The sequence below is a fragment of the Myotis nattereri genome (assembly GCF_964212035.1).
Source record: "Myotis nattereri genome assembly, chromosome: 18".
Classification (NCBI taxonomy): domain Eukaryota; kingdom Metazoa; phylum Chordata; class Mammalia; order Chiroptera; family Vespertilionidae; genus Myotis; species Myotis nattereri.
Genome location: NC_138093.1, coordinates 11148001 through 11174688, shown reverse-complemented (window position 1 = coordinate 11174688; position 26688 = coordinate 11148001). Strand labels below are relative to the sequence as shown.

General features: G+C 47.3%; 1 protein-coding gene across 1 annotated transcript in view; it reads right to left on the bottom strand.

The window, feature by feature from the left end:
• Positions 1-22551, bottom strand: part of TBX15 (T-box transcription factor 15) — a gene marked incomplete at both ends in the record, with an annotated part of 90923 nt that extends 68372 nt beyond the window's left edge. Inside the window, one exon of the mRNA XM_081113042.1 lies at positions 22347-22551. Within this exon, the coding sequence (XP_080969168.1) occupies positions 22347-22551 (205 nt within the window). The remainder of the gene's footprint in view (positions 1-22346) is intronic.
• Positions 22552-26688: the final 4137 nt, after the last annotated feature.

Sequence of the window (26688 nt, the reverse complement as noted above, 5' to 3'; positions counted from 1 at the left end):
AGACTAAGTAACAACTGTCAGAGCCTATTAGAGGGCAGAATCTTGCACATCAGTATGATCACCTGAGACTTAGGGGTGGGCCTGGTACTTTAAGGAAAAACAAAGCATAGAACCCATCTTGTGATTTAGAGGGTATGAGTCAGTCTTTCAGGGAAAATCTAAATGACTTGCCAAGCAGACAGCGGTTTAACAGGTGTAGAGGTAAGCAGAGGCCCATCCCCGGAAGGAGGTCCCTAAGGAGCACTATCACTCACCAAGGGTTTAGCTAACAGTGCAGGGCAGTGCTCCTGGGCCTGCTGGGCAGAGCTGGAGGAACACACAGCAGACATTCTGGGCCCAGAACCACTGGCTCCTCCAAAAAAGTAAAGGAAACCTCCCACATTCCTACCACCTGCCTGTTGGCCCAGCCCTCAGCTAGATCCCTCAAGAACTAAAGGAAAACCACTGCACAGCCAGAAGCCCTCAGAATCTAAAACAGTATTCTGTCCCGGCTGGCGTGGCTCGGTAGTTGAGCTTCGACCTATGAACTAGGAGGTCACGGTTCAATTCCCAGTCAGGGCACATGTCCAGGTTGTGGACTCGATCCCTAGTGGGGGGTATGCAGGAGGCAACCAATCAGTGATTCACTCTCATCATTGATGTTTCTATCTCCTTCTCTGTTCCTCTCTGAAATCAATAAAGAATATATTTTAAAAATAAATAAATAAATAATACAGTATTCTGCCTTCCTCCAGCACATCCTCCAACCTACCACCACATTATTTGCCCAGGGTAAGGGAAGTGGGGTGTACTGAGACATGGGAAGTCCACAAGTGCTCATACCTGGCTGTGATCTCGGGCCATTTGTCTTCATTTGTTTTTCCACTTCTAAAATAAGATGACTGTTGGCTCCACTTTGTGTGGTTTTGAGAGAAGAATGAGATTTTCAACATGATATTCCATCCTAAGGCACACAGTGCTTTGAAAAAATAAACTGCTGTACAAATGTAAAATATGAGCAGTATTATATAGGTGAACTTTTCAGCAATTTGAATAAATTGTCCAGTCAGTTGGTTCAGTCAAAACAGTAATACTGAGAGTCTAACACAAACGCAATCTTGGATTAAGTCATTAATTACCATACACATTTATTGAGCACTTATTGAAAGCAAGGGGTGGTGTGAGGATTGAAAATACAGAGATAGAGAAGACAGACTCTTGCCCTATAGAGAATGCCAGGTCTGGTCTAGACAAAGGGACACATGAACATCATCCCTACAGTACTCTATTAGGGGTACCAGCAAAATGCCAAGGAGAAAAACAATAGGGTTGACCCTGTGATACCTATAGTATCAGTACCAACCTTCAAATACAGTCTCCCCAAATACCAGTGTATATAGACTAATAACAAATGCTTACTAAACTGTACATGTCTTTGTAAGGAAATGTGCAAGTTATTACTAGTAATCTTTTGTAACAGCATATTAGTCAATATATTTGTTTAGTATTGTTTTGATTTAGTCAACCTTTTCATTGAACAATTTCAAATCTAAGGGACCAAAAATGACCCCATTATTGGTGGTCATTTCAAATTTCACAGTGGTATGAACACTGGTAGTTAACTAAATGGCCTGTACGTGGCAGCATTATTAGGCAATATTTCAATTAAGATAACTTCAAATATTATGTCATCAGCATGAAGCTCGGGTTTTATTCCTCCATGTGCCAGACAAACATAAGCTGTATTCCATCCAAACAATAGCTCTCCACCGATTTAGTGGATCACATCCATCCATGAAATGAAAGAAAGGGACAAGTACAGATAAAATAGACAAAACAGTGGTTTAAAGCCATGTAGGCAAAAGAAAAGGTTAACCAAATGTTTCACTTTTAAACTTGTGCTTTGTTCAACATGGTGTTTCATTTAGGTCTAAATATCATTCTGAGTCGCCAATGTTAGGCAAAACTCCCTGAGTTAACCTGCATAAAATTAAATTTCATTCTAATTTAATTCACTTCCAGAATGGTATTCTGTTGTGAATGGGAAAACCCTAGAGGAGTTTCATTTTCCGTGACCTCTATAAAATAACAAGTTGTATTCGCCACAACCAGAGAAACATCCTGAGCCTCACTTGCCTAGAGAGCCAGGAATCAGATATTACTTATTGCCCCCACGTTATTTCAGTGGCCACAAGTCATTCCTATTAAAGCAAAAAGTAATTTTCTGGCCTTGCTACAGTAAGTAATGTTCTCAGTTGTGGCATTTATTTAGGTGCTGGTAGAACTATTATAATAATTTTTAAAATACAAGCTCCAGAGTACTCTTACTAGTATCATACCCCAATCATGGGCTAACTCATTCCTTGTCTCCTAGACTTCCCTACGGAAAAAAAAAAAACAGCAATGTAGAATAGTGGTTTCCAAACCTGGTTGCCCATCAAAATGATCTGAGTACTTTTCTAAAGCACAGACTTCACCTCCTCCTCCCTGTCCAGGTCTCCAGGTTGGGACCCCAGAATCCATCCTGGTAAAGTACTGTTCAGGTACACTGGGCAGCCAACCTAGTAGAGACTCTTGTTTGGTGTGAGGCATCCTTTACAAAAAACTGCCCTGGCCCGTGCAGCTTAGTTGATTGGGCATTGTCCCATGCACTGAAAAGTTGCCGGTTTGATTCCTGGTTAGGGCACAGGCCCAGGTTGCAAGCTTGATCCCCGGTAGGGGGGTGCAGGAGTCAGCCAATTGATGTTTCTCTTCTCTCTCTCTCTCTCTCTCTCTCTCTCTCTCTCTCTCTCTCTCTCCCTCCCTCCCTCTCCCTCTCCTTCCCTCCCTCCTTCTCTCTCTCCCCCCTCCCTTCCTCTCTCTAAAAATCAATTTTAAAGAAAAACACAAATAAGCAAATCAGAGGAGAAAGGTTGGTAGCAATGAGGGCGCAACAGCTCTGAACAAATCAGAAAATGTGTATGATTGACTACGATGATATCTAAGGATTAGTATTAATCATGTTATATATGATAGCATTGTATGTAGGTCAGAAAATGGCCCTAAGTACTCAGTGGTGAAATGATGTAAAGTTTGAGGTTTGTTGAAAAGTGCTCCCAAGACCGAGAGAGAGAGATGCTACGTGCAGCAAAAATATAGATGGTATTGAAAGGTGGATGGTGGGGCTCATCAGGGTTCATGGTGTTTTCACGTTGAAAAATTTTCATAATGAAATGTGTTTTAATTGTCTGAAAGAGAAAAACAGTAATAACCAGAGCCTGTCTCTGCCATTCAAGGCTATTTTCCACTGCCTCTGAAAGATAGCTGGTTGGAAGACTGTGTTCTCGTCCGTTTCCATGAGAAACAAGGATGCAGAGAGGGTAGAGGATCACCCTGTATTGCCAGTTACCTGATACTTGCAGCCCCTGACATTTTCCCTCGTAGGACTTTCCATCCAGTAGTCTACTCTGCAAATGGAATCAGGGCCCTTTCCCGAGCCATGACCTAAGCAATGTCTTAGAAGTTGACCTCTATAAAGTATTTTGAATTTTTCTTTAAGAAATTCCCTGAAACTAGGCACTTTGGTTTTCAATTAGAATTACATTGAATTGGTGAGCTTGGCAATGCAGAAGATGAAATCCAAGTCATCAAGTGTACAAAACAAGTCTGCTTTCAAGTCCCAGCACAAATACAGGAAGCCATAACTTCATTTTAGCAAATTTGGTATGTGAAACTCTGGCATTGACAAAATTAGCCTTCATTTTATCAACGGATTTTTTCTCTCTCATAGCATTTCATGCTGGAACACCCCAAAACAGCAAATACTCTTTGTACTGTGAAAAGTAAGTTTAGCGCCCAAAGAGTCAGTGTACATATTTGGTGAAAATCTATATACTCCAAAAAGTGAGGTATAGCCCGGCTGGCATGGCTCCATAGTTGAGCATCGACCTGTGAACCAGGAGGTCACAGTTCGATTCCCAGTCAGGGCACATGCCCAGGTTGTAGGCTCAATCCCCAGTAGGGAGCATGCAGGAGGCAGCCAATCAATGATTCTCTGAGCCAGACCCAGAACAGTGCCGGGAGCCGGTCCATCCTTGCTGTTTCAAGGGACCTGGCATATATGGCATACTGTTCTTAATATGTTTGCTCACCTTCTTGGCACTATGTGTTTTAACCAAGGTCACCTCTCTGAGAAAGGTTGTTTCCCCAGGTAGGAATTTTCCCCTGAAGTTAGGGAGGAAATAAAACCCCTTAACTAAGGGTCAGGCGGGTAATTAATCACTTTAACTACGAACAATCATGCTTAAGCTACATAATCTTTACTCCCTGGAATGGAGATAAGAAACGCCCTAACCTTTGCAACAGAAATTGACAGGATTAAAATCAACTAGTATAAATACAGATGTAACAAGACAACAGACAGAAGAACTTCGCTGGAGAGAACATGGCAAAAGATCCTGGACAGAAACTGGCCACAGAACCTAGAGACAGAAGCTAGAGAGAGAACATGGCAAAAGATCCTGGACAGAAACTGGACGCAGAACCTAGAGACAGAACCTAGCGAGAGAACCTGGCAGAAGATCCTAGAGTCAGAACCTGGCTACAGAACCTGGCAATAGAACCAGGCAAGAGAACCCAACCATGCTGATCAACTGAACGCTGCCTCTGTGTCATTCCTTCTTCGCCGACTCTGTCCACACCTTTGGGGACCCCTGGACCTGCTGGGGTTGGACCCCAGAAGAACAGTACTAGGGATCTCATCATTGGTGTTTCCATCTCTTTCTCCCTTTCCCTCCCTTTCTAAAATCAATAAAATACATTTTTTTTAAAAAAAAAAAAAGTAAGGTATAGCAGCACCTACCTAAATGTCAACAGTCCTACCACTGGTTAAAATTAAGTACAAATTTATTGGCATAGGCTACTCAGATATCAGAAGTGATGGTAAAAATATTTTGCATTTGTAGGTAAACAGGATGGTTTGTTTACCTACTGCCCATTAAGAAGGACAGACCTAAATGTTCTGAGCGTGGAAATTTGTTCGGGGGCTGGTGGTTCATACTTCCCATCTATAGAGAAGCATGTGATTGGGTGTTGGGTTGCAGTCTGCAATGAACACAGGCCCTGAGCCAGGCACAGGGAGCTTCCCTGTTTGATCAGATTAAGACACCAGGCTTCAAATTCAATCTTAGGTGCTTCCAGATTTTTTGAAAAGTATAAATGTGGACATGGTAGCTGAGAGCCCACACAAACGAGTTTGGAGAGCCTTTTCCTCCAAAGCAAGTTCCAGCCACACAGAGCAGGAGGCAGGCAGGTCAGAAGACAAAGAATGCACGGAAATAGCAAAGTGAGGCTCATCTTCTCCTTGACCATCTGAGCCAGATCCAGGACAGTGTTAGGGATCTCATAAGTAATTTGATGGATACCAAAAATTACCTGGCACTTTGTACATCTATCCCTGACTTGTCGCTGTGAATGCATTCCCATAGAGGAGCTGTCTTGCCTCCCTCAGCCCTCCATGTTGCTCAAAGATGACCTGTGTTTCAGAGGGCTTTCTCCTGACAACATGCTTTCTCCCCCATCATGGGGCTGAGCCTGGAGCTGGGAACCCCCACCCCCATCAGTTTACTCACATATTTCCCACTGCTCATGGGAAGGCAAGAAGAATTTCTATCATTCTGCTTCAGCTTAACCCAGTTCTATGTTCTTAGGCAACCTCGGGCAATCTGTCTTTCATTTAGAGATATTTTTGCTCTTCTCTTTAACTCTGGGGATTTTCAAACTGCCTTTACTCTGTTTCTTTTTCTTCCTTGCTGGGCAGAAAACAGAGGCTGCCATGAACATAAGACCTGAAACAAATAGGGAAAGATGCGGTACAGTTATTCTCACAGACTCGTTGTATTTCTAAATGCTAATACCTCGACATAAGAGAGCTCCGAAATAAGACTCCAGGCAGAGAGCATTCAGCAGTTTCTAGCTACAAAAATGCCTTGTCATTAGTATAATTTGCTATCCTTTCCTTCTTACTAAAACCCACTGGTCTTATCTCCATTAGAGATAGAGACTTGAGAGTATGAAGATATCAATTGACACATCCAAGATCACACCTAGAAGCAACTGGCAGACACCTCCTACCAGGCCTCCAGGACCATCTTGAAGCCAAATCATCTGTAAAGTGGCTGTAGTGGCTACAAAACCCATCGCTAACTTCTGACAAATACCAAGTGAGTTCAACAAATGTTCACGGAGTGCTAACAGGGATTCTGAGATGAGTAAGACACAATGCTCTCCAGGGCTCCCTTATCTCATCAGCTTATAAAACAAATGCACCCTCCAAAAAGCTTTCATTGTTGAGTGTAAGAAAGGTACAACGTACTACACTGGTATAGGCTTCTACTTTACCCATTTTTCTGTGACCAACTTTAAAAATGTAGAAAAGGTCAACCAAAAGCATTGTGTGAGTATGTCTGGGTGTGTTCGTGTGCACAAAGAGAGCCACAGAACAGAGTCAGCCAAAGCCACTTTCTCCTTGGCTACAGGCATCCGTTGTCCAAGAGCCTAGAGGTTAATGCCAATCCAATAGGACAACTAGAAGAGAACAGGTGTATTTCCTGCCATGGAAAGAAAGGACTAACGTGGAATTACTGGACTGCTGGTAATATGAAGCCTGTGGGAACGCTATGAAGCTAAGGGCAGGACAGGAGCCTTGCTCAGAAATAGTCTAATCAGGCTACTTAGGGAAGACGTCATCTCAAGAGGAGCTTTCTGATGAAGGTCGCCATTGGAGGACCCCTGTATTTTTACCATCTTGGCTACACCTTTGAGCATTGCAGATTACCCAGCTGAGACTCCCTTGGGACTATAAAATCACAGAAGCACACTAGCACCATTAGTGCTAGGAAACCATAGACCCCTAAAAGAAGATCTCTCTCTAGTAGGCTCTAAGGGAAAATAAAGTTGGTGACAACTGAGGACTTTCTTCCATCGTGGCAATACCCAGACTATCTGTGAGCTCTGCATAGACATAGGCAGTTTTCTTCTGAAGTCGTGATCACGTGTTTGAATCTGTACATCCTATCAGTTACTATTTATACCAAATCGCCCTTTTTTCATCTAGGAATATTTCTGACACATTAAGTGCTTAAATTGGGTCTTGAAAATAGGCTAAAATTTCTTCAGAAGGAACTTAAGGGAGGAAAAGGAGAAAGTACTCCAGACAGAAAAGGAGCAGGAGCACTACATGGAGGATGATAAAAAGTCAGCCTGTGTCCAAAGGAAATGAAAACAGGATCTTGAAAGGGTATCCACTCTCCCGTGTTTATTACATATTATTCAAAATAGCCAAGATATAAGAACTACCTAAGTGATCATCAATGAATAAATGGATAGATACACACACACACACACACACACACACACACACACACTGAAATATTATTCAGCCATGAGAAAGAAAGAAGTCCTATCATTTGTGATAACATGAATGGACCACGAAGGTATTGTGCTAAGAGAAATAAGTCAGACAGAGAAAGACAAATACTGTGTGCTATCACTTACATATAGAATCTCAAAGAGCTGAAATAGAAATTGAGTAGACTTGTGATTGCCATGGGCTGGGAGTGGAGAAATGGGAGATGTGGATCCAGGGATATTAACTTGAAGTTAGAAGCTAAATAAATTCTGTGGGTCTAACCCATAGGGTTGTGATTACAGTGAACAATACCTTAAAGTTGCCAAGAGACTACATTTTAAATGTTCTCACCATAAGAGGTGGTAATCATATGGCAAAATATAAGTGTACCAAATCAACACATTGTACACCTTAAACTTATACAATGTACATGTCAATTATAAACAGAGACTGTGTGCTATAAATAGGGCATCAGTGGGATAAGCTAAGAAGGGTAGTTTGGGACCATCCTGTGTCCGACACTGATCAGTTTCTCATAAGAACACTGAAGAGTTTCTGAGTTTTCTCACTTTACCAAAAGCCTAATTATGAGCACTTTCTCTGGTGCCTGGCACCATGCCACGCATTTTGCACTTAATTCTCACCGTAGCCTGGCAGCAGGTATCGTTACTCTTGTTTCACATGTACACGACTGAGGCACAGAATTAAGTCACTTGCCCAAGGTCACAGCCAGAATTATGTGCTTGGGTCAGGCCTCCCTGACCCGGACCCCAAGCTCTCTGTTGTCTTAGTTCCCCACACCAGCCATTTCTTCTGCTTCAAGGATATGAAGGACCATCTGCTTTCTATAACATGTCATACTCATTCCCTAGCACAGGCCATCCAGTGCAGTAGAGAGTTGGTACTCAGCCGACTAAATGGACAGAAAAAGCCTCAAAGTTCAGGAAAGTGGGTGGGTGAAAACGTCTCAAAAGTCTACCTAAACACATGCCCCCAAACTGGCCCAGCAATAAAGCCAGATCTGTCATTCTCAACATTCGCCAGCAATGAGCCACACAGCTGTGGAGGCCTAACAGTTTGGGCAGGAAAACAGGCAAAGAAAAAGGAGAATGTATTCAAGCCCCAAGCAAAAAAATGTTAACATCCGGAACCAATTCGCCCACGCAGGCTGGGGAACCGTTACACCCAGCCCTTCATAACATGCCTGGGGCCTCTGCCCCAGCCCTCCCCTTCCTTCTCTCTCTCTCTCTCTCTCTCTCTCTCTTTCTCTCTCTCTCTCTCTCTCTCTCTCTCTCTTTCTCTCTCTCTCTCCTGGGCTTGGTTTGCCTTTTGCTCACCCCTACAGCTTAGTTTGCCATTTGCTCACCCCTATAGCAGTTAAGTGGTCCTGTGTCTTCAGGAAGCACCTCCTGCAGTCCCTACCAGGCCATCAGAATATCAGAGATGTGTCACCTCTCTGGGTAACTCGCTCTTGCACCAGATGAGATCCAACACTCACAGGATTACTGCTGGTCATGCAACTAGTGCTCTGAACACTGGAGGGAAAACGAATGGCCCAGGCCTGGCCGGTTTCCTATCTTGCAGAATATACACTTTTCATAGGACGGACCTCCTGGGTAAGATCCAATAAATCACCCAAAATTGCAGCATTCACCTTATCCTCTGCCACACTCTATATTTCAAGAGTTTGGCTCCACCTGGGTTCTTTGGGAAAGGAAATGGGCCCGGAGATTCATATGCTTCTGTTGCTACAGGAGCTTATCAAATCCCATCAATCGTTGCCTGCAGAGTGGGGTGGGCAATAGGAGAAAGCAAAGATTTAAAACAGACATGGATTTTACATCTTTCTCTCCTTAGTTATAAAAGCCACTTTTCTATCACTGGGCACAACGAACAGGAATATGATAGACCTTACAGTCCGACAGCCAAGAAGTACATTAATGACGAAGTCCGCCCACCAAAAGCAGAGGGTGTAGTTTTTCTCCAAATCCCTGTTGGAGACACCAGACTTCCTAAGAGAGGATGCTTAGTGGGAGTGGGAGGAAAGTGATGGAGAAACAGTGAACAGGTGGACCAAGAACCCCTGAAAACCAATGTTAAGTTCCCTAAAACTCACTGCTGGGCTCACGTTCACTTACCATGTCAGAAGAGCAAAGGGGTGTCAGTGTTTGATGGCATGAGAGATTTCTGCAAATAACTGATCCCATACCAAACAAGGCCACCCTAAATAGAGCTGTTACAAAATAAATGACTCAGAGCAGTCACTCAGAGGTTAAAGTTAAAGCCACAACTCTGAGAGCGGGTGTACTTGCTGTGGGTCCTCGAGGCGGTTTCTTAATCCTTGGGCATTAAAAAGAAGCCACTGTGGAAATCAGAATCTCTTCCTTTGTAAATTCAATCCATGGCAAAGGGATTTCAGCTGTGATTGCTGAGTTTGAAAAAAATCAACCATACTTAGAAATGCACGAATTGCTCGTCACTGCAACTGATACATTTCTAAGCTGTTCCATTTTGAATCAATTACCAATCAGATTCTTTCCATCCCGTTGTGAATGGAGAAGGCAATGGGTAAAACAGAGCTCACTGCATTTCACTGCACAGGGAGATTTAGGATGAGGGGGTTTTAGATCACATTCAATATGTAGCCACCGCATTTCAGACACTGAGATTTCTGTGCATTACAGTCGGAGAAAAAAGCAAGTCACGTTGGGAAGGCTGTGCATGTGCCAATCCAAAGCCATGGCTTAGAAACTCAGCCCTATATCACTGTCACAGAAGCTTCTGCTAGCTGGTAGGGAGAAGGCACCTGAGGACTGGAGAGACTAATAACAATAGGAGCGGGGCCCGAGTGGCTCAGTGGTTGAGCGTCAACCTATCAACCGGGAGGTCACGGTTCCATTCCCTGGCAGGGCACATGCCCGGATTGCTGGCTCAATCCCCAGTGTGGGGCACACAGGAGGCAGCCGATCAATGATTCTCTCTCATCAGTGACGTTTCTTTCTATCTCTCCCTCTCCTTTCTTCTCTGAAATCAGTAAAAGTATATACATTTAAATAACAATAGGAAATGAAGATAGAGACCAGAAACTATAACCAGCTCTCTCACATTTATGACTTGAAAATTTCTGTTTGGGAGGGCAGAATGAACAGCAAGCATAAAGTTCCATCTACACAAGTTCATAGTTCTCCCTGGAGCACTGAAGAGCCATCTGCAGGGGGAGGCAATATAGTCTAGTGGTTAAGGACATTGACTCTGGAGTTTAAATTCTGGCCAGTCCACTTCAAGTGGATTGGAGCTGTGTGTGTGTGGGGGGGGGGGGGGAATTATTTAATCTGTTTGCGCTTCAATTTCCTCCTCTGTAAAATGGGGAAACAATGACCTTGCTTTGAGGGCTATTGGGGGGATGCAGTGAGAGAATGTGAATAAAAACATCAGTGCCGTGCCTGGTACAGCATGCACCCTCAATCCTTGAAAGTTCTTTTGGATGGCATTGTGGGCACTGAGGTGAGATGATGCTGGGGAGGTCTAGAAACATGTCCTGAAAATAAAGCGGGGGGCAGAGAGGCTGTTTTGAACACTGAGACCTGGATTCCAGCCGGTGCCGAGCAGCTCCCCGCTCCTCTGGATGGTCAGGCGGGGGCTGAGCACTGTGATGACGGGCCCTGGGCTCCCTGAATGGGGGAGGCCTCGATAGGACCCCTCCTCTGTTCCTCTCCCCCTGGGAATGCACCTTCGCCCTCCACTGCCAAATGGAGAAATCAATTTAAACAAAATCTAGGGTGTAACTGGTTTTATTATTTTTAAAATAGTAAATGGTCAAATCCAAGCTTCTGTTTTCTGGAAGAAAACTACAAAACGGTGTGGCCAGATGTTAATTCTAACGCGATGGCTGGGGCTTCTGCTGTTTCCCTAAAAAGACTTCCCAACCTCTTCTTCCCAGCTAATCAGTCGGCTTAGTTAGAGGTTTTCCGTACACTTGGGAAAAAACTGAACCATGCAACACCTACATATCCTTTACTGTAGCCCCAACTAATTGATACACCTGGCTCATCTTGCCCAGAATCCTAGGGTCCATATGGCCTTATACAAATGAATCTTCCTTATTTCCTAAACCTAACTTTTTGGGGATTTCTGGGCTTCAGGTAGAAATAACATGTTTCACAGAGACATATGGGTGTGTTAGTTTACTTCCCTGCATTCAGAAAGGCCCTTCTGCCTTCTGCTAGAGCCAAGTTGGGGAGCTGGTAAAGCTGGGGTTCCCCGGCCCCGCCCTCTGCCCACCCCCTCTTCCTACCTTATATCAGAGGCTGATCCCCACCCTTGGGAGCCCTCTCTTCCTCCTTCAGGTGCTCCCTCAGGTACTGGCTTTTTGCCTCAGTGAAACCCTGAATAGCAGCAGCTCTCAACGTCCTATTTCACCTGATTAGCACGTGTGCTCAGATTCTGTGTTCTGTTTCTAACCATAGGCTATACACCAGGTGTGATCCCACTCACAGTCCAACATCTCCTTGAAAGCAAACGGCTGGAGGAATGGACGGTGCCACTAGACATGAAATCTGCCACAGCTTCTTATCCAGGTTAGTCACTGAGGTGAGTAATCAGTGTCGATTCAACTGTGTAGGAATAATAGGCACGGTGCACAATCCTTTGTTCCTTCATGGACATTATCTCATTGAATCCTCACGACCATGTTTTGATGAATACGTTTACTAGTACAATTTCACAGATGCAGAAACTGGGCTTGGGAGAGATTTAGAAACTTGCTCAAGGTCATACAACTAGCACGCGTTGGAACCCAGACTCAGACACAAGCAGTCAACCCCAAGAACCTGAGCCTGAACCACTATCCTATATCACTCCTTCATGCATCGTGCCAAACAGAAATGATAAGAGTCTCTATCTCTGCCCTGACCGGTTTGGCTCAGTGGATAGAGCGTTGGCCTGCGGACTCAAGGGCCCCAGGTTCGATTCCGGTCAAGGGCATGTGCCTTGTTTGCAGGCACATCCCCAGTGGGCGGTGTGCAGGAGGCAGCTGGTCGATGTTTCTCTCTCATCGATGTTTCTAACTCTCTTTCCCTCTCCCTTCCTCTCTGTAAAAAATCAATAAAATATATTTTTTAAAAAAAGTATCTATCTCATTAGAGTGTCTTGAAATTTTATGTATTATATATAAGTAATGATATGTAGTATATAATATATATATAAATATATGGAATTACATATTATTTTAAATATATTAATTGTTACATATTAGTATTTAGGATATATGTTATATGTGTAGATACACATTTTTAATATATATACATACTAGTATATATAACAACACTATATATAATTAGCATTATATATACATATAACAGTACACTGATTGGCACATAGTGTTCAATGTATGCTACTAGTTATCATTGTTTTTGTTGTATTATCCTTATATTTTCATTATTTACTGTGTTTGTACCAGCCACTTGTGCTAGACTCTGGAGATACAAAAGCAATGAGACAAGGTCCTTGCCCCACAGCAGTTCATAGGGCAGTAGAGAGATTGGACGACCAGTCATTCCACAAGCTCCGTGCTGACAGGGTCCTGCACAGGGGTGCGGGCTGCGGAGAAGGGGGGGCATCCACTGAGGGTGGGGAGCTGTCACTGGGGTTTGAAGCCCAGCTGTAGAAGTCGGTGAGGAAATAAAGTCCCACAAGATAAAAACATGAGAAATCCTCCTAGGTGAGTGCTGCGCCCAGTGTTTCTGTCTGACCCTGCCTTCAAGTTCAGCAGCTATGAATAGAGGTCTTGAATGCTAAGCTGTCTTCTGATCTATCTTGTTGACAAGCGTTTTGCCTGTTACTAAGTCATCCTTTTAGCATTCTCACTCTCTGCCAGATCAAGGTCTCGGCTTAGCAGACTAGACATGGAAAATAGTTATGAGGGCTTTCCATTAGGCTCCAATAGTAATGAGGGGCAACTGATTTTTTTTTTTTCGGGTGGGGGGGAATACTACCAATTCAATTTACCAGTGATGAAGTTGCTTTTCTCAGTCCACTTTTCAAATCCACAGAATTTTTCCAGCCTTTTTTGGGAATGGCACAAAAAATGGTAAGAGCATAAAATAACGCACATTTCCTTTAAATTCACAAATGCCATGGAATTCTTTTGGCAAGAAGGTCCTGGGCGTTCACACAAGCAACAACAGGTTACATTAAACACAAAGGACTCAGACTCACCGATCCAGGACTTCTGAACATGTGATATTAATCTAAAAACTTTTCAAGAGCTTTATGAAAGCTCTTAATTCTAGCTGTAAAAATCTTTTTTTTTTTTTTTGGCTTTGTATTGCTGCACTGTTACTTTCTACAACCGCAGCAAAGCTTTCCTCATTGCAACAAAGTAAAGATGAGCCAAGTGACGGCCAAGGCGCATTAGAAGAAAATGGTAGTTTTTTAAGAAATTAACAGAATCACGGATTCTTATTGCCGAAGGGGCCTCAGGTGTCATTTGAGCCACTCTCCCTCATTTCACAGACCAGGCATCGAGGCCCCGTCAGTGGCTATGCAGCAACTTTAAAACTTTTTTTTTCAACATTTACACGTCTGCCTTTAAAACAAACATCCCTGGTTCCAATATCAATGGCTAAGCTACAATCTAAGTCTAATTTAAGCAGGGCTAGCCCTCTTCTTACCAGGATACATGGATATAATCTAGAATATGAAAGCTTTGTAGTATAGTGAAGTCTCATAGATACACGCACATGAGCAATTGCGGTTTCCGAAATATTTTACAATTCAGTATTCCTTTGTTACCTTGCTTATACTACTTGTTTTCTAACTAAACCTTCTTTTTCTAAATTATTCATAGATGTATGGCTCCTATATACAGCCCTTCCCTAGCTCACTGCCAAAAAAAAAAAAAAAGAAAGAAAGAAAGAAATCAAATTATTAGGCTTCTGAGTTAAGGAATTTTTGTCAAACCCAGAGAAAACTCTGCAGTGTTCACAGTCACTTATTGGCACAAATGCCTGAGCCTCCCCACTGTGAAAACCAAGTACTTTTTAGAAGCCCTGAGCCACCCAAGTCACCTAACCCCTAGGTTACAATTCTGATGTTGACTGACTTTTTGAAGCAAGGATGCCTCGAGGCTGCACTCCCCTCTCTGCTAGTGTTCAGCCAGGCCCCCTGCTTCTTCCAGAACTAGCCATTTCTCAATCTCCTTTCAAGGTTGCGTGGTTTCTTTCTCTTTCTTTTTCTTTTTTTCTTTCTTTCTTCCTTTTTTTTTTTTTTTAAGAAGTGAATTACTTCATTGTTTTTCATCTCCATAAGAAGATGGAGGGCAACTGTTTGCTGTCCCTTTGTCTCGGCTGGCGATGCGGGTCTCTGGGCGGGGAACCTCTGCCTCTCCGGATCCTAAGCACCCGGGGAACCTCTGCGACTTTCCTTTCTAACGCCGGCTAGGATATTTACTGACCCTAGAATTACCCATTTGGAAATGGTTAGGGATTAAAAGTTCTTCGGCCGAGGGATTCTTGGTTCCTAATTGCTAATGTTTGAAGTCAATCCGATTCCTCGAAAATTTGTTCAGCCTGATGAAAGCAAAAAATTCAAACTCCCCTCCGGCGCGAGGTGTAGGACCGGCGGGTTCCGCTTGGTGTTTGGTTGCTTGGAGGGTTTTTCCCCTGATCTTTTTTGGGGGGAAGGGGGAATGGGGGCCAAGGCCTTCCCGATGACCCCTGTGTCCCCGCATTTCTCCAGGGCTGAGAAAGGCACCCACCATTCCCTTGTGTAGGGCGGGAGCGCGGGGCCAGTGCGCACCAAGGCTGGCCACCACTCCCGCCGCCAGACCCGGGCGCCCTGACTCGTGAAGGTCCCTGAGCTACCCGCTGTCCCCAGCACGGTTTCGCGGGACACGATGTAATCCGGATTCCTTCTCCTCGGTGAAATGTCACTGACGCTTTTTTGAGAGTGGGGGAAAATATGGGTGTTTTCAGTCATTTTCAATGTGTGCATAGGAGGTTGGGGGAAGGGAACAGGATGTCGAGGTGAGGGGAAGAAGGTGGGGGACGAAGAAAAAGGGGGGCTAACTGCTTTCCGTGGCCCCGCTTTGGCAATACAATGGCAGCAGGAGTTCCGAATAGAATAAGAATTTCGATTCACCCGGTGAACTAGGCTAGGCGCTAAAACTCCAAGGCAGGCTGGGTGTATGGTAATGACCTCTAGTCATCCCTTCGAGGGAGCTCTAATGTTATTTCTAGTATGTTGGTTTTTAAAAGGAGACTATATTAGGCTATTACGTGTGCAATCCAGAATTAGGGGGTTGTTTTTTTAATCCGCTAAAGTGTGTGACAATTTGGAAACAGCCCATTAGAGCCTCAGCAACTATATTTTTGCATATGTCGCCTACGTTCTAAAATTATTTTCCCCGAATCATATTGTTTTACTGGTTACTTCTGTTAACCATTATTATTATTATCCGAGTTTCTCTCAGTGAGTTAATTGCTCAGCAGAATGCATCCGAAATGATGATGGCATTCTACACAAAATTAAATGCCAAATGAAGGTAGGAAAACTCCCACTCACCCTGTTCTTTTAAATTGCATCTATGAGAGTCTTGTTTTCTCCCAACAACTGGAATTTTCAAATTTGGGATTTTCTCGAATTGTCAAAGGATGTCTAGAAATGACAAAAATTTTTCGCCTCCAAATTTTATGTGTTCCCAATTTTTTAAACTGGCCACACACACACACACACACACACACACACACACACACGGCAGTTTCTTTTCTCTGAAATATTATCTACGTCCCATTCAGAACTTGGTATTCCCACATAAATTTGTGCATAAACAATTACATTTGTGTATAGACGCTTTAATACACTTTATACTCGTATGTATGATTTCAAGACCTATTTTCACTCTGGTATCAAAAGCTCCTCATCAGTTTGTAGTCAGCAAAATGTCCTCCCTTAAAGTGAGGCCATTAATGGCAATGAATAAATGTTGATTTGTCGTCACCAGTCGCTTGAATTCCCCACCTCTTCCCATTTCACCTCCGGTCCTCCCTACTGAGTCTCATTTTCCACCCTGACACTTAGAGCCAGGGCCTCACTTAAATTAACTAATGATTATCCTTGCCCAAAGCAGTGTAAACAGACCCTAATTTATAAATTTGCTAATTGCCCTTCCCAGTGCAGACCCCTGAGTATCCCAGTCGTGCACATATAAAATTCAAAGCTCACTAGAAACCAGGAAAAGCAAAACAAAAATAAACCACATGGAAGAGAGAAAGAAGGAGGAAAGAGTCCACATTCCAACAGCTCCCTACTTTTCTCTGTGGAAAAGTATCCCCAAAAGGTCAAAACTCAAAAACCACTTAAATAGTCTCTCCTGCTGAACGCCTTTGTCTTTTGGGGCTAAGAAAGCAATAACCAGCTACACCCCAGAATAATCATTGGATGGATGTTTGTATTTCCAGAAAGTGAAATGCCAGTCTGCTCTTTATCCCTGTGGGATATGCACAATTCAGCCTTGCTCTTACACACACACACACACACACACAAAATAAAAAAAAATAAAAACAACCCTACAGTCACCTAGAGAAGGAACTTAGATTTAAGAAGTGCTGCAATCATTTTCCTCCCTAGTACGAGAAATAAATTTTTAATAGAGTCCATGATCAGGATCTCAAAAAGGGTTCTCATCTCCTTAATATATTTTTGGCAACAGAGAGAATGATTGTGACAGACCTGGAATATTTCACTCAATAATGCTAGCAATGCCCTTGGAGAGGCTTGGATGAACAAAATGTTTCAGTCTTCGGAGCCAAAACGTACTTGTCCCTCTCTCCTTGTGGCCTAATATGAAGGATTAATAATGAGGGACTTGCTTCCATTAAACTCTAGTCCACACACGCAAAGGAAATTATACAAATCAGTAAGGGATACGAACCAGCAGTCCCCATCATTTAGTTTTGGCTCCCAGGTCAGGCATCTCAAACCATTCTTCACTCATTCATGTGCGGGGTGTGCTAACTAAAGAGGCGTTAAACCAATTTTTATAATTAAAAACGTTTATGATACCATTTGAAGTAATTGATATGGGGGGCAGGAAAACAACAGTGGGTACGTGTCAATATAATTTCAGTCCAAACTCCACTGTAAGAAATTGAAGTCCCCTTCCGTCTGCATGAGCGTCACCTCGTGAACTTTTCTTTCTGGGAGTTTTTTCTATAAAATCAGGAAACCCAAAGTGGCCAACTCTGAACCCCCCCAAAAAATGTTTAATGAGAAATAGTGTTGGGTGGGCCATGGAGTCACAAATTCAGAATCGCTGTGTCCCTGGCCTGAGGGCTGCTCTGTCTAGGACAGCATTTGTTGCCTATTAGGCTTGTGCTCTTGGACGGGTCTCCCAGGGGCCAGGTGGGTGTCAGTGGGGGGTCAGGGGCTGCTCTGGCCAAGAATCAGAAGACTTCCCCCCACAAACACACACACTCCCTTGTTAACCTCACACCCATCACACGGATTTCTGAACACCGCTGGGGGAACGGGGACCTAAGGTGGTGCAAACCATAGCACACACCACCTTCTTTCCATTGCAGTCCAAATTCTGGGCACCAAGGTTCTCCCCATTCCCTGTCCTCCCCACCGGTCTCCCACAATTTGCTCCGTCTGTGGGATGGAAGAAGTTAGAATTATCTCCTTCCTAGTGACTTCTATTGTGCCACTGCGCCAGGGCCGCACTGTTACACAGGCCGTCTTCATAGTCCTCCCCACGCCTGCAAGCCACTGGGGTGCGTCCTCCAGGGCCCACACAGCCAGAGGGCATCTGATTTAGCCACCATCCCACGGGCGCACGAAAAAATTATTTGGCCATCATCCCAAGCAAACCACCATCCTCACCTAAGAAGAATTCAGATCTTGCCTAACCTCCCCCCATTCCCCTTCACGCAAGGTTACTTACCAAAGGGACAGCCACCGAGAAAGGCCGCTTATTGGACCAAGCAGGAGGAGCCTTGGTCATGTTGGGGGCGCAGGCCGGGCACCCCTGAGGCCTATGTGGGTGCGGGGGCACACGCACCATCGGGGGACTGTACACCAGGCAGACTCTGCGCGGCTCACCTCGCGCGCGGCGCAGCCTTGCACTGCGGTCCCAGCTGGACCTGGCTGGTGCTTCCCCGCTTAAGCACATTCTCCCCACTGGCTTCCGACTTTTCGCTGATCGCTTTCTCTCCCTTACTTAAATGGCAGTAAAGGGTCAGTGTTTCCCTATTGGGGGTTGGGGGTAGGTAGAGGGGTGGTGTCAGAATTAAAATATTGGAGCGCTACTCTGAGCAAACAAGCCATAAACTGGCATATTACTAGTAATGCTCGGGGGCAGTTGATAATTCCAGAGAATAAAATGCTCTGGGGCCCCGCGAGGGCTTTTCTTGTCTGGTTCACTAGGGTTGTGTAGACGGATGCGTGGGAGAAAGCGAGCGCGGGCGCCTGTCGTGTGTGCAAATGCGCTAAGTGCCGACCTACCCGCGTGTGCGGTTCTGTGTGCCCACCCGCATATTTCGCCACCTCCTAAGACCGCCAGGACTCAAGTCTGCGGGCTCTGTAGCGGGAAAATGCCCCCGCAGAAGGTTTAAATTATTTCGCTCCGCGGGAAACCGGGCCTCAGCGCACTTGGCTATGGATTTGGGCGGGAAAGGCCCAAACTCAGACAGGGGAGCCGGGGTTGCGGTAAGAGCGCCGTTGGCGCCGCCACGTGCCTGGAATATACTTCCAAGGCCACGGAGCCCCAGCAGCTGTTCCTGGAGAAGTTTCCTCCGTTGCCCTGGGGGTGGGGGGGCGGCGTAAAGTGGGGGGGGGGGGCGAGCAGGCTCTAGAGAGTCACGCTCCTCCACGATGGGTTTTGAGACCCTCCCCAGATCGCGGCGGCCAAGGCCTGGCGGCTTCTCCAAAAGACGCGGAGTGCTGGCCCCGATGTAATATTGAAAGCACCTCGCAGGCCCTTCTCCAAAGCCCTGAGGTCTCAGTGAGTTCTCGGGACCACCAGGCTCGGTGGAAATTTTTGAAATGCATACTGTGTGCCCTCTGATGTGTGAGTGCCTACAGTGTGCAGGCCGGGCTGGTCCCCCGCTGCCGCAGGTTGGCGCCTCAGGCTGCCAGCGCTTGGCGCCAACTAAAGCCAGCTCTGTCCAGACAAGGAAAGAAAAACGGGCTGCGAAAAAGCAAAGGCCACGTCTTTGAATAAAAGTGAAACATTAAATCTGCTCCGTGGGTTGCCTGAGGTTCCCGGGTTTTTGAGGCTCGGAAAGGGAGGGCAGGAGAGAATGGTATCAGTCAAAGAGAGGGGATGGAGAGAGTGACAAATACAATTGCGCTAAGTCATTGTCCTGTATGTGTGCGCGCGCGTTCGTGCGATCCAGCGTTTAATCCTTCCCCAGCCCCGTGGCAGTTTTGTTTTTCTTGTAGTTTTTTGTTTGTTTGTTTTCTGTTCCAGGCTCTTATCAAGACAGAGGGGTGAGCCACGCAGCAGGTCCAAACCCCCTCCCCTCGGTCCTAATTAGGAAAAGAGAGGTAAAACAGAATTGTGAGGCCCGGTTGGACCGAGGCATGGCCCTGGGCACAATGGAATCACAAGGGCCACATCTCTCACCTCCACCACCAAACACACTCTTTTAAATGAGGCCCTGTGGGTTCCACTGTTAGGGCGCTGAATTAGAGACCAAAAAGAAAAAAAAGACCTGCAGGGGACCCCAAGCCCTGGCCCTGCCTTCTGCTACCATCCCAGCGCACCGGAGCCCACAGCTCAGCCTCCTCTGCTCCCCTGACTGCGGAGTCTCCACGCCACCGCCACCGCGCCCTTTTTCTGAGATCTTTTCTCCTCCGTCCGGTTGCTGCGAAAACCTCGGCTACTGTCCACATTGGAGATTTGTAAGGGTTTCGAGATCTCCAAGTTGGAGTCCCCTCAGCCCGCAATGTGCCCAGGCCCCGCCAGTAGGCCCGCTCCCTGGGCAGAAAGCCCGCCAGCGCTCTGGTTTCCGGTTTCTTCCTCCTCCCGGAACTTTGCCCCACAGACATATTTCGTTTTGTTTTAAGCCAAAGGCCCTATTTTTTTTCTTTTTTTAAAAAATGATAAAGGTGATGAGAACGGATCCACTGAACTCTGTTATGTAAAGTTCGGTGTGGGGTCCTCACCACCTACTCCCATCCAGCTCCAGCGAGGGAACAGCATTCTGGATACCAGGTTCATGGCCCTGGACTGGCATCTCCGTGCCCATGCCCTCACTATTTTCTCCTGGCTTATGGCTGAGAAGACCGGAAGAAAGAAAATTTCCTGCTGAGTCTCTGATTATGACCCAGCATGTTGGTCTTTTTTTAACATGCGACTTGAGGCTGGCTCCTGGGGACCTGACCTGCTCCCTAGAGAAAAGTACCCGGGGAAAGGGCGTCTGCCACGCGCAATTAAGTAAAGTGTGCCTTTGCCACCATTGGGAAAGTAAAGTAAACCCACCCCCCAAATCGTCCGTTGTCATAAGGCCTGAAAGAACTTGCACTAAACTGTGTGAAGGCCCAAGCGAGATTTTGACAACAGATAAATGTGGTGAGGAAATAGAGTCTGGCCAGAGATGGGAAACACGTTAGCGGCGCATTTCTTTCTGGATTGCCCACGCAGTTATCCGCGTAGGCAGGCACCCGCATCCAGATACAGGGGGAAACTTGAGCGGATGAAATAAATCTCCTTTTAATTTTCTTTTCATCGACTAATAAAAATAATTCCCCAACACTAAACCCAAATACCATAACGGGCCACAAGAACACGGAGAATTCATAAAACTCTGTCTCTGCAGGTCACCTGCTAATCGCGTTATTATTAGCCCCGGGAGCATGGAAATTGAACTGTCACTGCCGAAAGAGAAAATGTAAGCGACAGCTGTCCCTCCTTGGGGCGGCCAGTTTTCCAGCCCCCAAGTTCCTGGGCCGAAGGCCTCCCCCATCCCTATGCAGGCCACCGCCTCCTCCTCCTCCCCCCGCCCCCGCGCTGGCCTGTGCGCTGACCCAGGTTCACTTCCCAGCGTTAGCTGGTCAGAAGGAGCACCTCCAGAATAGTTTTAGAAGTCCTGGCTGGAAAGTTTCTGAAGTCACTAACCCAGCTGCAAGCGGGTGTGTGTGTGTGCGTGTGTGCGTGCGCGCACAAAATTCCTCTGACAACAGCTGTTCCCCCCGTCTGTTTTGCACAGTTGAAATCTTGGCACTTAATACAAAACGTTAAGTCGTCTCCCCCACCCCATCCTACCCCCCATTGTGTTAAATACTGACATCAACCTCCCCCCTGTGTTATACGCGATGTGGGCGTATGGATCCGAGATACAAATCAATCGCACCGATGCCCTCCAAAACACGGAGATATGGACCCTGAAGCATGACCCAGGGCGCAGGGTAAGGGGTCTAACATTCCTCTTTCGGTAAAAGTCAACGAAGTAGAAATATGACTATGCTCCCTTGTCACTGGAGGAGGGGAAATTCGACAACTTAAGCCCTAGAAAAATTGGTGGGGGAATGAGGAGGGCGAGGGCCGAGGTTGAAAGCTAAATGGGATAAACGGGGCATTTCCGTAAGAGGGGATGTCGGGCCAAGACCTCCGCGATCTCAGAAGTTAGTCTCAGCCCCGCTCCTTTCCCGTCGTTGCCGGCCATCGGCGCCCCTCCTCACCCCAGGGCCCTGCAAGCCCCTTAGCTGCGGGCACCAGGAACGCTGCGCTCCGCTCCCGGAGGAGAAGGGGATGCAAGCAAGGAGGCCTCCTTGCTTGACGTTGGCGACGAAATGCAAGGCTTAGGCCAGTTCTGCCAAGTTGGTTCCGGCGAATTTGGGGCAGGCTCAAGGCATTTGTGCAAAGAAACAGAAAGCCGCGTTGGAGCAGGGCAGGGCGGCCGCGGCCAGGGCCTCCCTCCTCACCACTCGGCCCGCCGGCTGGCCGCCCGCCTCCCGCGGTCTGGCCCTACGCACTCACCCGGGTGAGGCTCCAGGCCGTGTGCGGCCGCGTCCTCCGCGTCTCCGAGTGGGCCCGCGGGGCTCAGCGCCTCCATGGACAGGTCCAGCCCCTTCTCCTCCCAGTCGCGCAGTTTCCGTTTTTTATTTGAGCCGATCAAGGCTTCAACGGAGAAGGCATGTGCTCGCGAGCTCAGGGCGACTGCAGATCTTCTCCTTTCACTCATCTTAGCCGCCCGCACCCTGGCCCCCGCTCGCCCCCGCTACTGAGGGAGCAGCCCGCGCCCTCACGCTCCGAGCGCCCGCCGGGCCGGGCCCGGGAGAGGCGGCAGCTCCGCGGGTACTTGGCACCCGCCCCCTGTGCCCTCCCCCTCCTTCCGCCGCCGGCTGGGACCGGCGCCCCTAGCTGCCCCAGCGGCTACGCACGAGCGCCCGGAGCGCCGCCCGCTCGCAGCATGAGCGCCCGTGTCCTGCTTCCCACCCACCCGGGCAGGCGCTCACAGGCTGTGTAGACTGGACTTCATCTTTTTTTTATTCTCTCTCTCTCTCTCTCTCCTCCCTCTCCCTTTCTCTCCTCCCTCTCCCTCTTCCTCTCTCGGTCTTCCCGTCCTTCCTCTGTTCCAAACTTCTGGGAAACTTTTTTTCTAAATTCCTCCCTTCCCGAGGAGCTGGGGGCAGGCTGTGCGCTCCTGTCCTTGGGGCGAGGGAGAGGGAGGGGGGAGGAAGAGAAAGACTGTGTAGGGGGGGAAAGCCAGCCCCCGACCAATGGCGAGGAGGGAACAGGAGAAACCCTGAGAGCGCGGGCCAATGAGCAGAGGGGAGAGACTGAGGCTCGGGCCAGGGCTCAGCGCCCGCTGTCCCTGAGATGCTCCAGGGCTGACTTTAACTCCTGGCTTCCCGGTGTCTCGTGGCTTCCTCATGGGGGGAAAGGGGAGCTGAAGGTCGAGGTCAGATTTGTGCTGTTACAAACTCCTGCCAGCCCCCAATCCGTACCTTTTCCTCCCAAATCTGCTAGGTTTCAAAGATGCTGCAAGCCCGCAGTCATTTTCATTACAGATCTGGAATTTGGGGGCTCAAAATGTCAACCTGACCAAAACGCCAGAAAATGACTCTAATAATCTCGCGCTTGCCCCTAGAATCTAGGGCCTAGATAGATGCTTTCAGATTCGCTGGTTCCTAAGGATTTCGACACACAGGTTCTTATTTCCCGATTGAACTATTTCTAAACAACGCTGGTGAACGCAAAACGAAAGAAACAAATTATAACCCCCCTTGGCTATCCAGAATCTTGTTGAAAATCTAAGGACCTCCTTATATCTCTACCTGTTGGAGAAAGAGACGTAGGCCCCGCAAAGCAGAAGGCCGGCTGGGGCGCCGGGCTTACCGCGCGCTCTGCAGAGGATTCCGACTGGGCCCGCCCGCAACAAAGGCTCCTCTTGCCTTCGGCGCGGGACGCTGAGCCGGGCTGCGCCCGCTCAGGGCGCTCGTTCTGGGGAACCCACGGAGAGGGGCTGGAGGAGTGCAGCCCGGGAACTTGGACAGCGGAGAAGGAACTTTTTCAAAATTCCCTTCAAATCCGATCATTCCGGAGTACGGCTCTCCCCGCCCCCCTGATCCTCCCACCACCCTTACCAAAAAAAAAAAAAATATTTCAGGGCAGTGCGGTCGCTAGGGATTTCTAAGGAACTTAAAGTCCAATTCTTCTGGCTATTCTGATTTCCCACACCCCTTCCTAGGTTGCGCTACTGGTCAAGGGCTACAGGGAAACCCCGGGCCCAGGCCAGCGCAGAGCAAATTCACAGGGGCCAGAAGTTGATCTTACCAACCTGGAAAAGGGTCTCGGGTTTCCCAGAGGACGACCTCGCCACAGCCTGATGTTCCCGTGCCAAAGCCCTGGTGGAGACACTTCTATGCCCCCCAAGAAGGGGCAGGAAAGAGTCAGCTCCCTGGTGTGAGAATAACGGCTCTACAGGCCCAGCAGACTACTCATGCCGACAGCCAGGCCTTGAGCAGGGTCTGAACACGCAGGCCTAGGGCAGAGGGGCCCAGACGTGTCATAGGCCCTCCTGGAAGGAGTGCCCATTGATCCTCCCACCCTTGGGTGAGAAGGGAGGGCTTGTAAGCCCTCTGAAAAGCCACATTCCCCTCCTGACTGCGGAGGGGCTGGGGAAATCTAGTCCTTGCTATTGTACTTGGAAGTGCTCTGGAGCTGGTGTCCTGAACAACCTAGTGTCCTGAATGTACTTGGGCCTTTTTGCAGGAGAGCAAAACAGGCCACTTTCAGAGCCCCCTCAGCCCAGATGAGAATCAGCCAACGGGGCAGCAAATGCAGAAAGTATAATGGAAAAGCCACTGGATGAGTGTGATTCATCCAGGCTTGGCCTCCCGGGCCTTCCAGGAGCCTGCGTTTCTGACTTGCTCTCTAAAAACCCTGGGATGCAGGAGCTGGGTGCCGAGCCCCTCCGTGTCTCCCGCCATGCTGCCTAGCAAACTCCCCAGGAGCTGGGGTGGCTAGGCACAGTGTCTCCCGCTCCAGTCACCACCTGGCATTGCTTCCAGGAGCCACTGCCTAAAGTGACAGAGCATTCACCACCCCTGGGCTTCAGTGAGACGTCTCAGTTATGTTCCCCTGAGGCTCCGACCTCTCTTTGGGTTCCACATTCTGGTTGCGCTACTGGTCTCCACTGCCCAGTGGGACCAGGCCCAGTGGGGTAGCCATAGGGCTGGCCTGTGTTGTCCCCGTCATCTGTACCTCACATCTCCTCCCTCTGGCAGCCTCTTGCCTTGGCCTTCTCACACAGACCTGATTTGAATTAAGAAGTAGGTGCACCATAGGCCACATACTCTCCCTGAGGCTGTAAAAGCTTCTCAAAAAGAGGAATTTTGGGTTATCCACACACCTCCATACAGGTCCAGAAGGCCTGCTCAATGTAGGTGTCCGTAGACACATGTCCCAGAGACATACCTAGAGAAGTGAGCACAGCCTTCAAGGGCAGGCCTTAGCACCTTACCCCCAAACCATTCCCTCAGCAGAGAGCGTTCAGAAAGAGCCCCTGCATCCTTCAGGTTACATAGGTCGCCCCACCCCATTCTATGTACACTCACGTCCTTAAAAGTAGGTTAGGCCATGAAAACAAATCCGATGGTAATGAAGCCAGGCTGGTTCGGAACAATCAGGAAAAGAGTAGTTTGCCTCTAGGTCAGTGGTTCTCAACCTGTGGGTCGCGACCCCTTTGGAGGTCCAACAACCCTTTCACAGGGGTGGTCACCTAAGACCATTGGAAAACACATATATAATTACATATTGTTTTTGTGATTAATCACTATGCTTTAATTATGTTCAATTTGTAACAATGAAAATAAATCCTGCATATCAGATATTTACATTACGATTCATAACAGTAGCAAAATTACAGTTACGAAATACAACGAAAATAATTTTATGGTTGGGGGTCACCACAACATGAGGAACTGTATTAAAGGGTCGTGGCATTAGGAAGGTTGAGAACCACTGCTCTAGGTAAATGGAAGGGGCAGGGACATTTTCTTTTTGTGACTATTGGGGTCAATCTAAGTTTTTTCCCAGGGGCATGCACCCCTCAGCGTGTGACCTGTGCTGATGGGGAAGAGTCTGGAGAAAGATTAAGCAGGATGGTTTAATGTCTGTGACTTAGGTGTGTACATTTATGTGCTTGGGGAGAAGAAAAAGAGGGTTGGGAGATTACATGTAAAAATCTGGGAGTAATAAATGCATTTTCCTTCCACGAATTGCATCAAAGAACTTTCAGATTCTCCTCTGGTTATCCAAGTTGCTCACTCCTTTAACTCTTAGGAATAAGAGTGGAGCCCCCCATGTAGGAGGCTATGTCCCAAGGCAATCCTCGAGTTTCCCAACCACAGGCTCCAATTTAGGGCCCTGAGTAGAGTCTGTAGGTAGTGAATCCAGTTCAGGTCTATTTCAGGCCTGAAGCTCATTGACAAGGACCAAGCAGGATGCCCCACCCTACCCCCTGCAGGGCCCCAAAGAGGATAATCATTCTGAAAAATCTAGGGGGGCGGTTCTGGGAGGGGTGAGGGGAAGGTGAACTCCGGCCCCCCACGGGATAGATAACCAGGACTAGCCTGATAGGAGGAAAACCAAGAAAGGGAAGACAGCACAGTGCTCACCTAAAACGGGCACTGTCCCAACACTTTGAAATGTTTTCAAAGAAACCCCGACAGAATTCTCCAGCACAGGGACAAGAGTCTGGAGCCCGAAACCCCCCCCCCCCCCCGCCATGCCTGTCCTTGCTTTGTATTTCTCTCCACACTAAACATCCCCCGAAATACCACCACTGCTAATGCCTCAAGGTGAGCCACCAGAC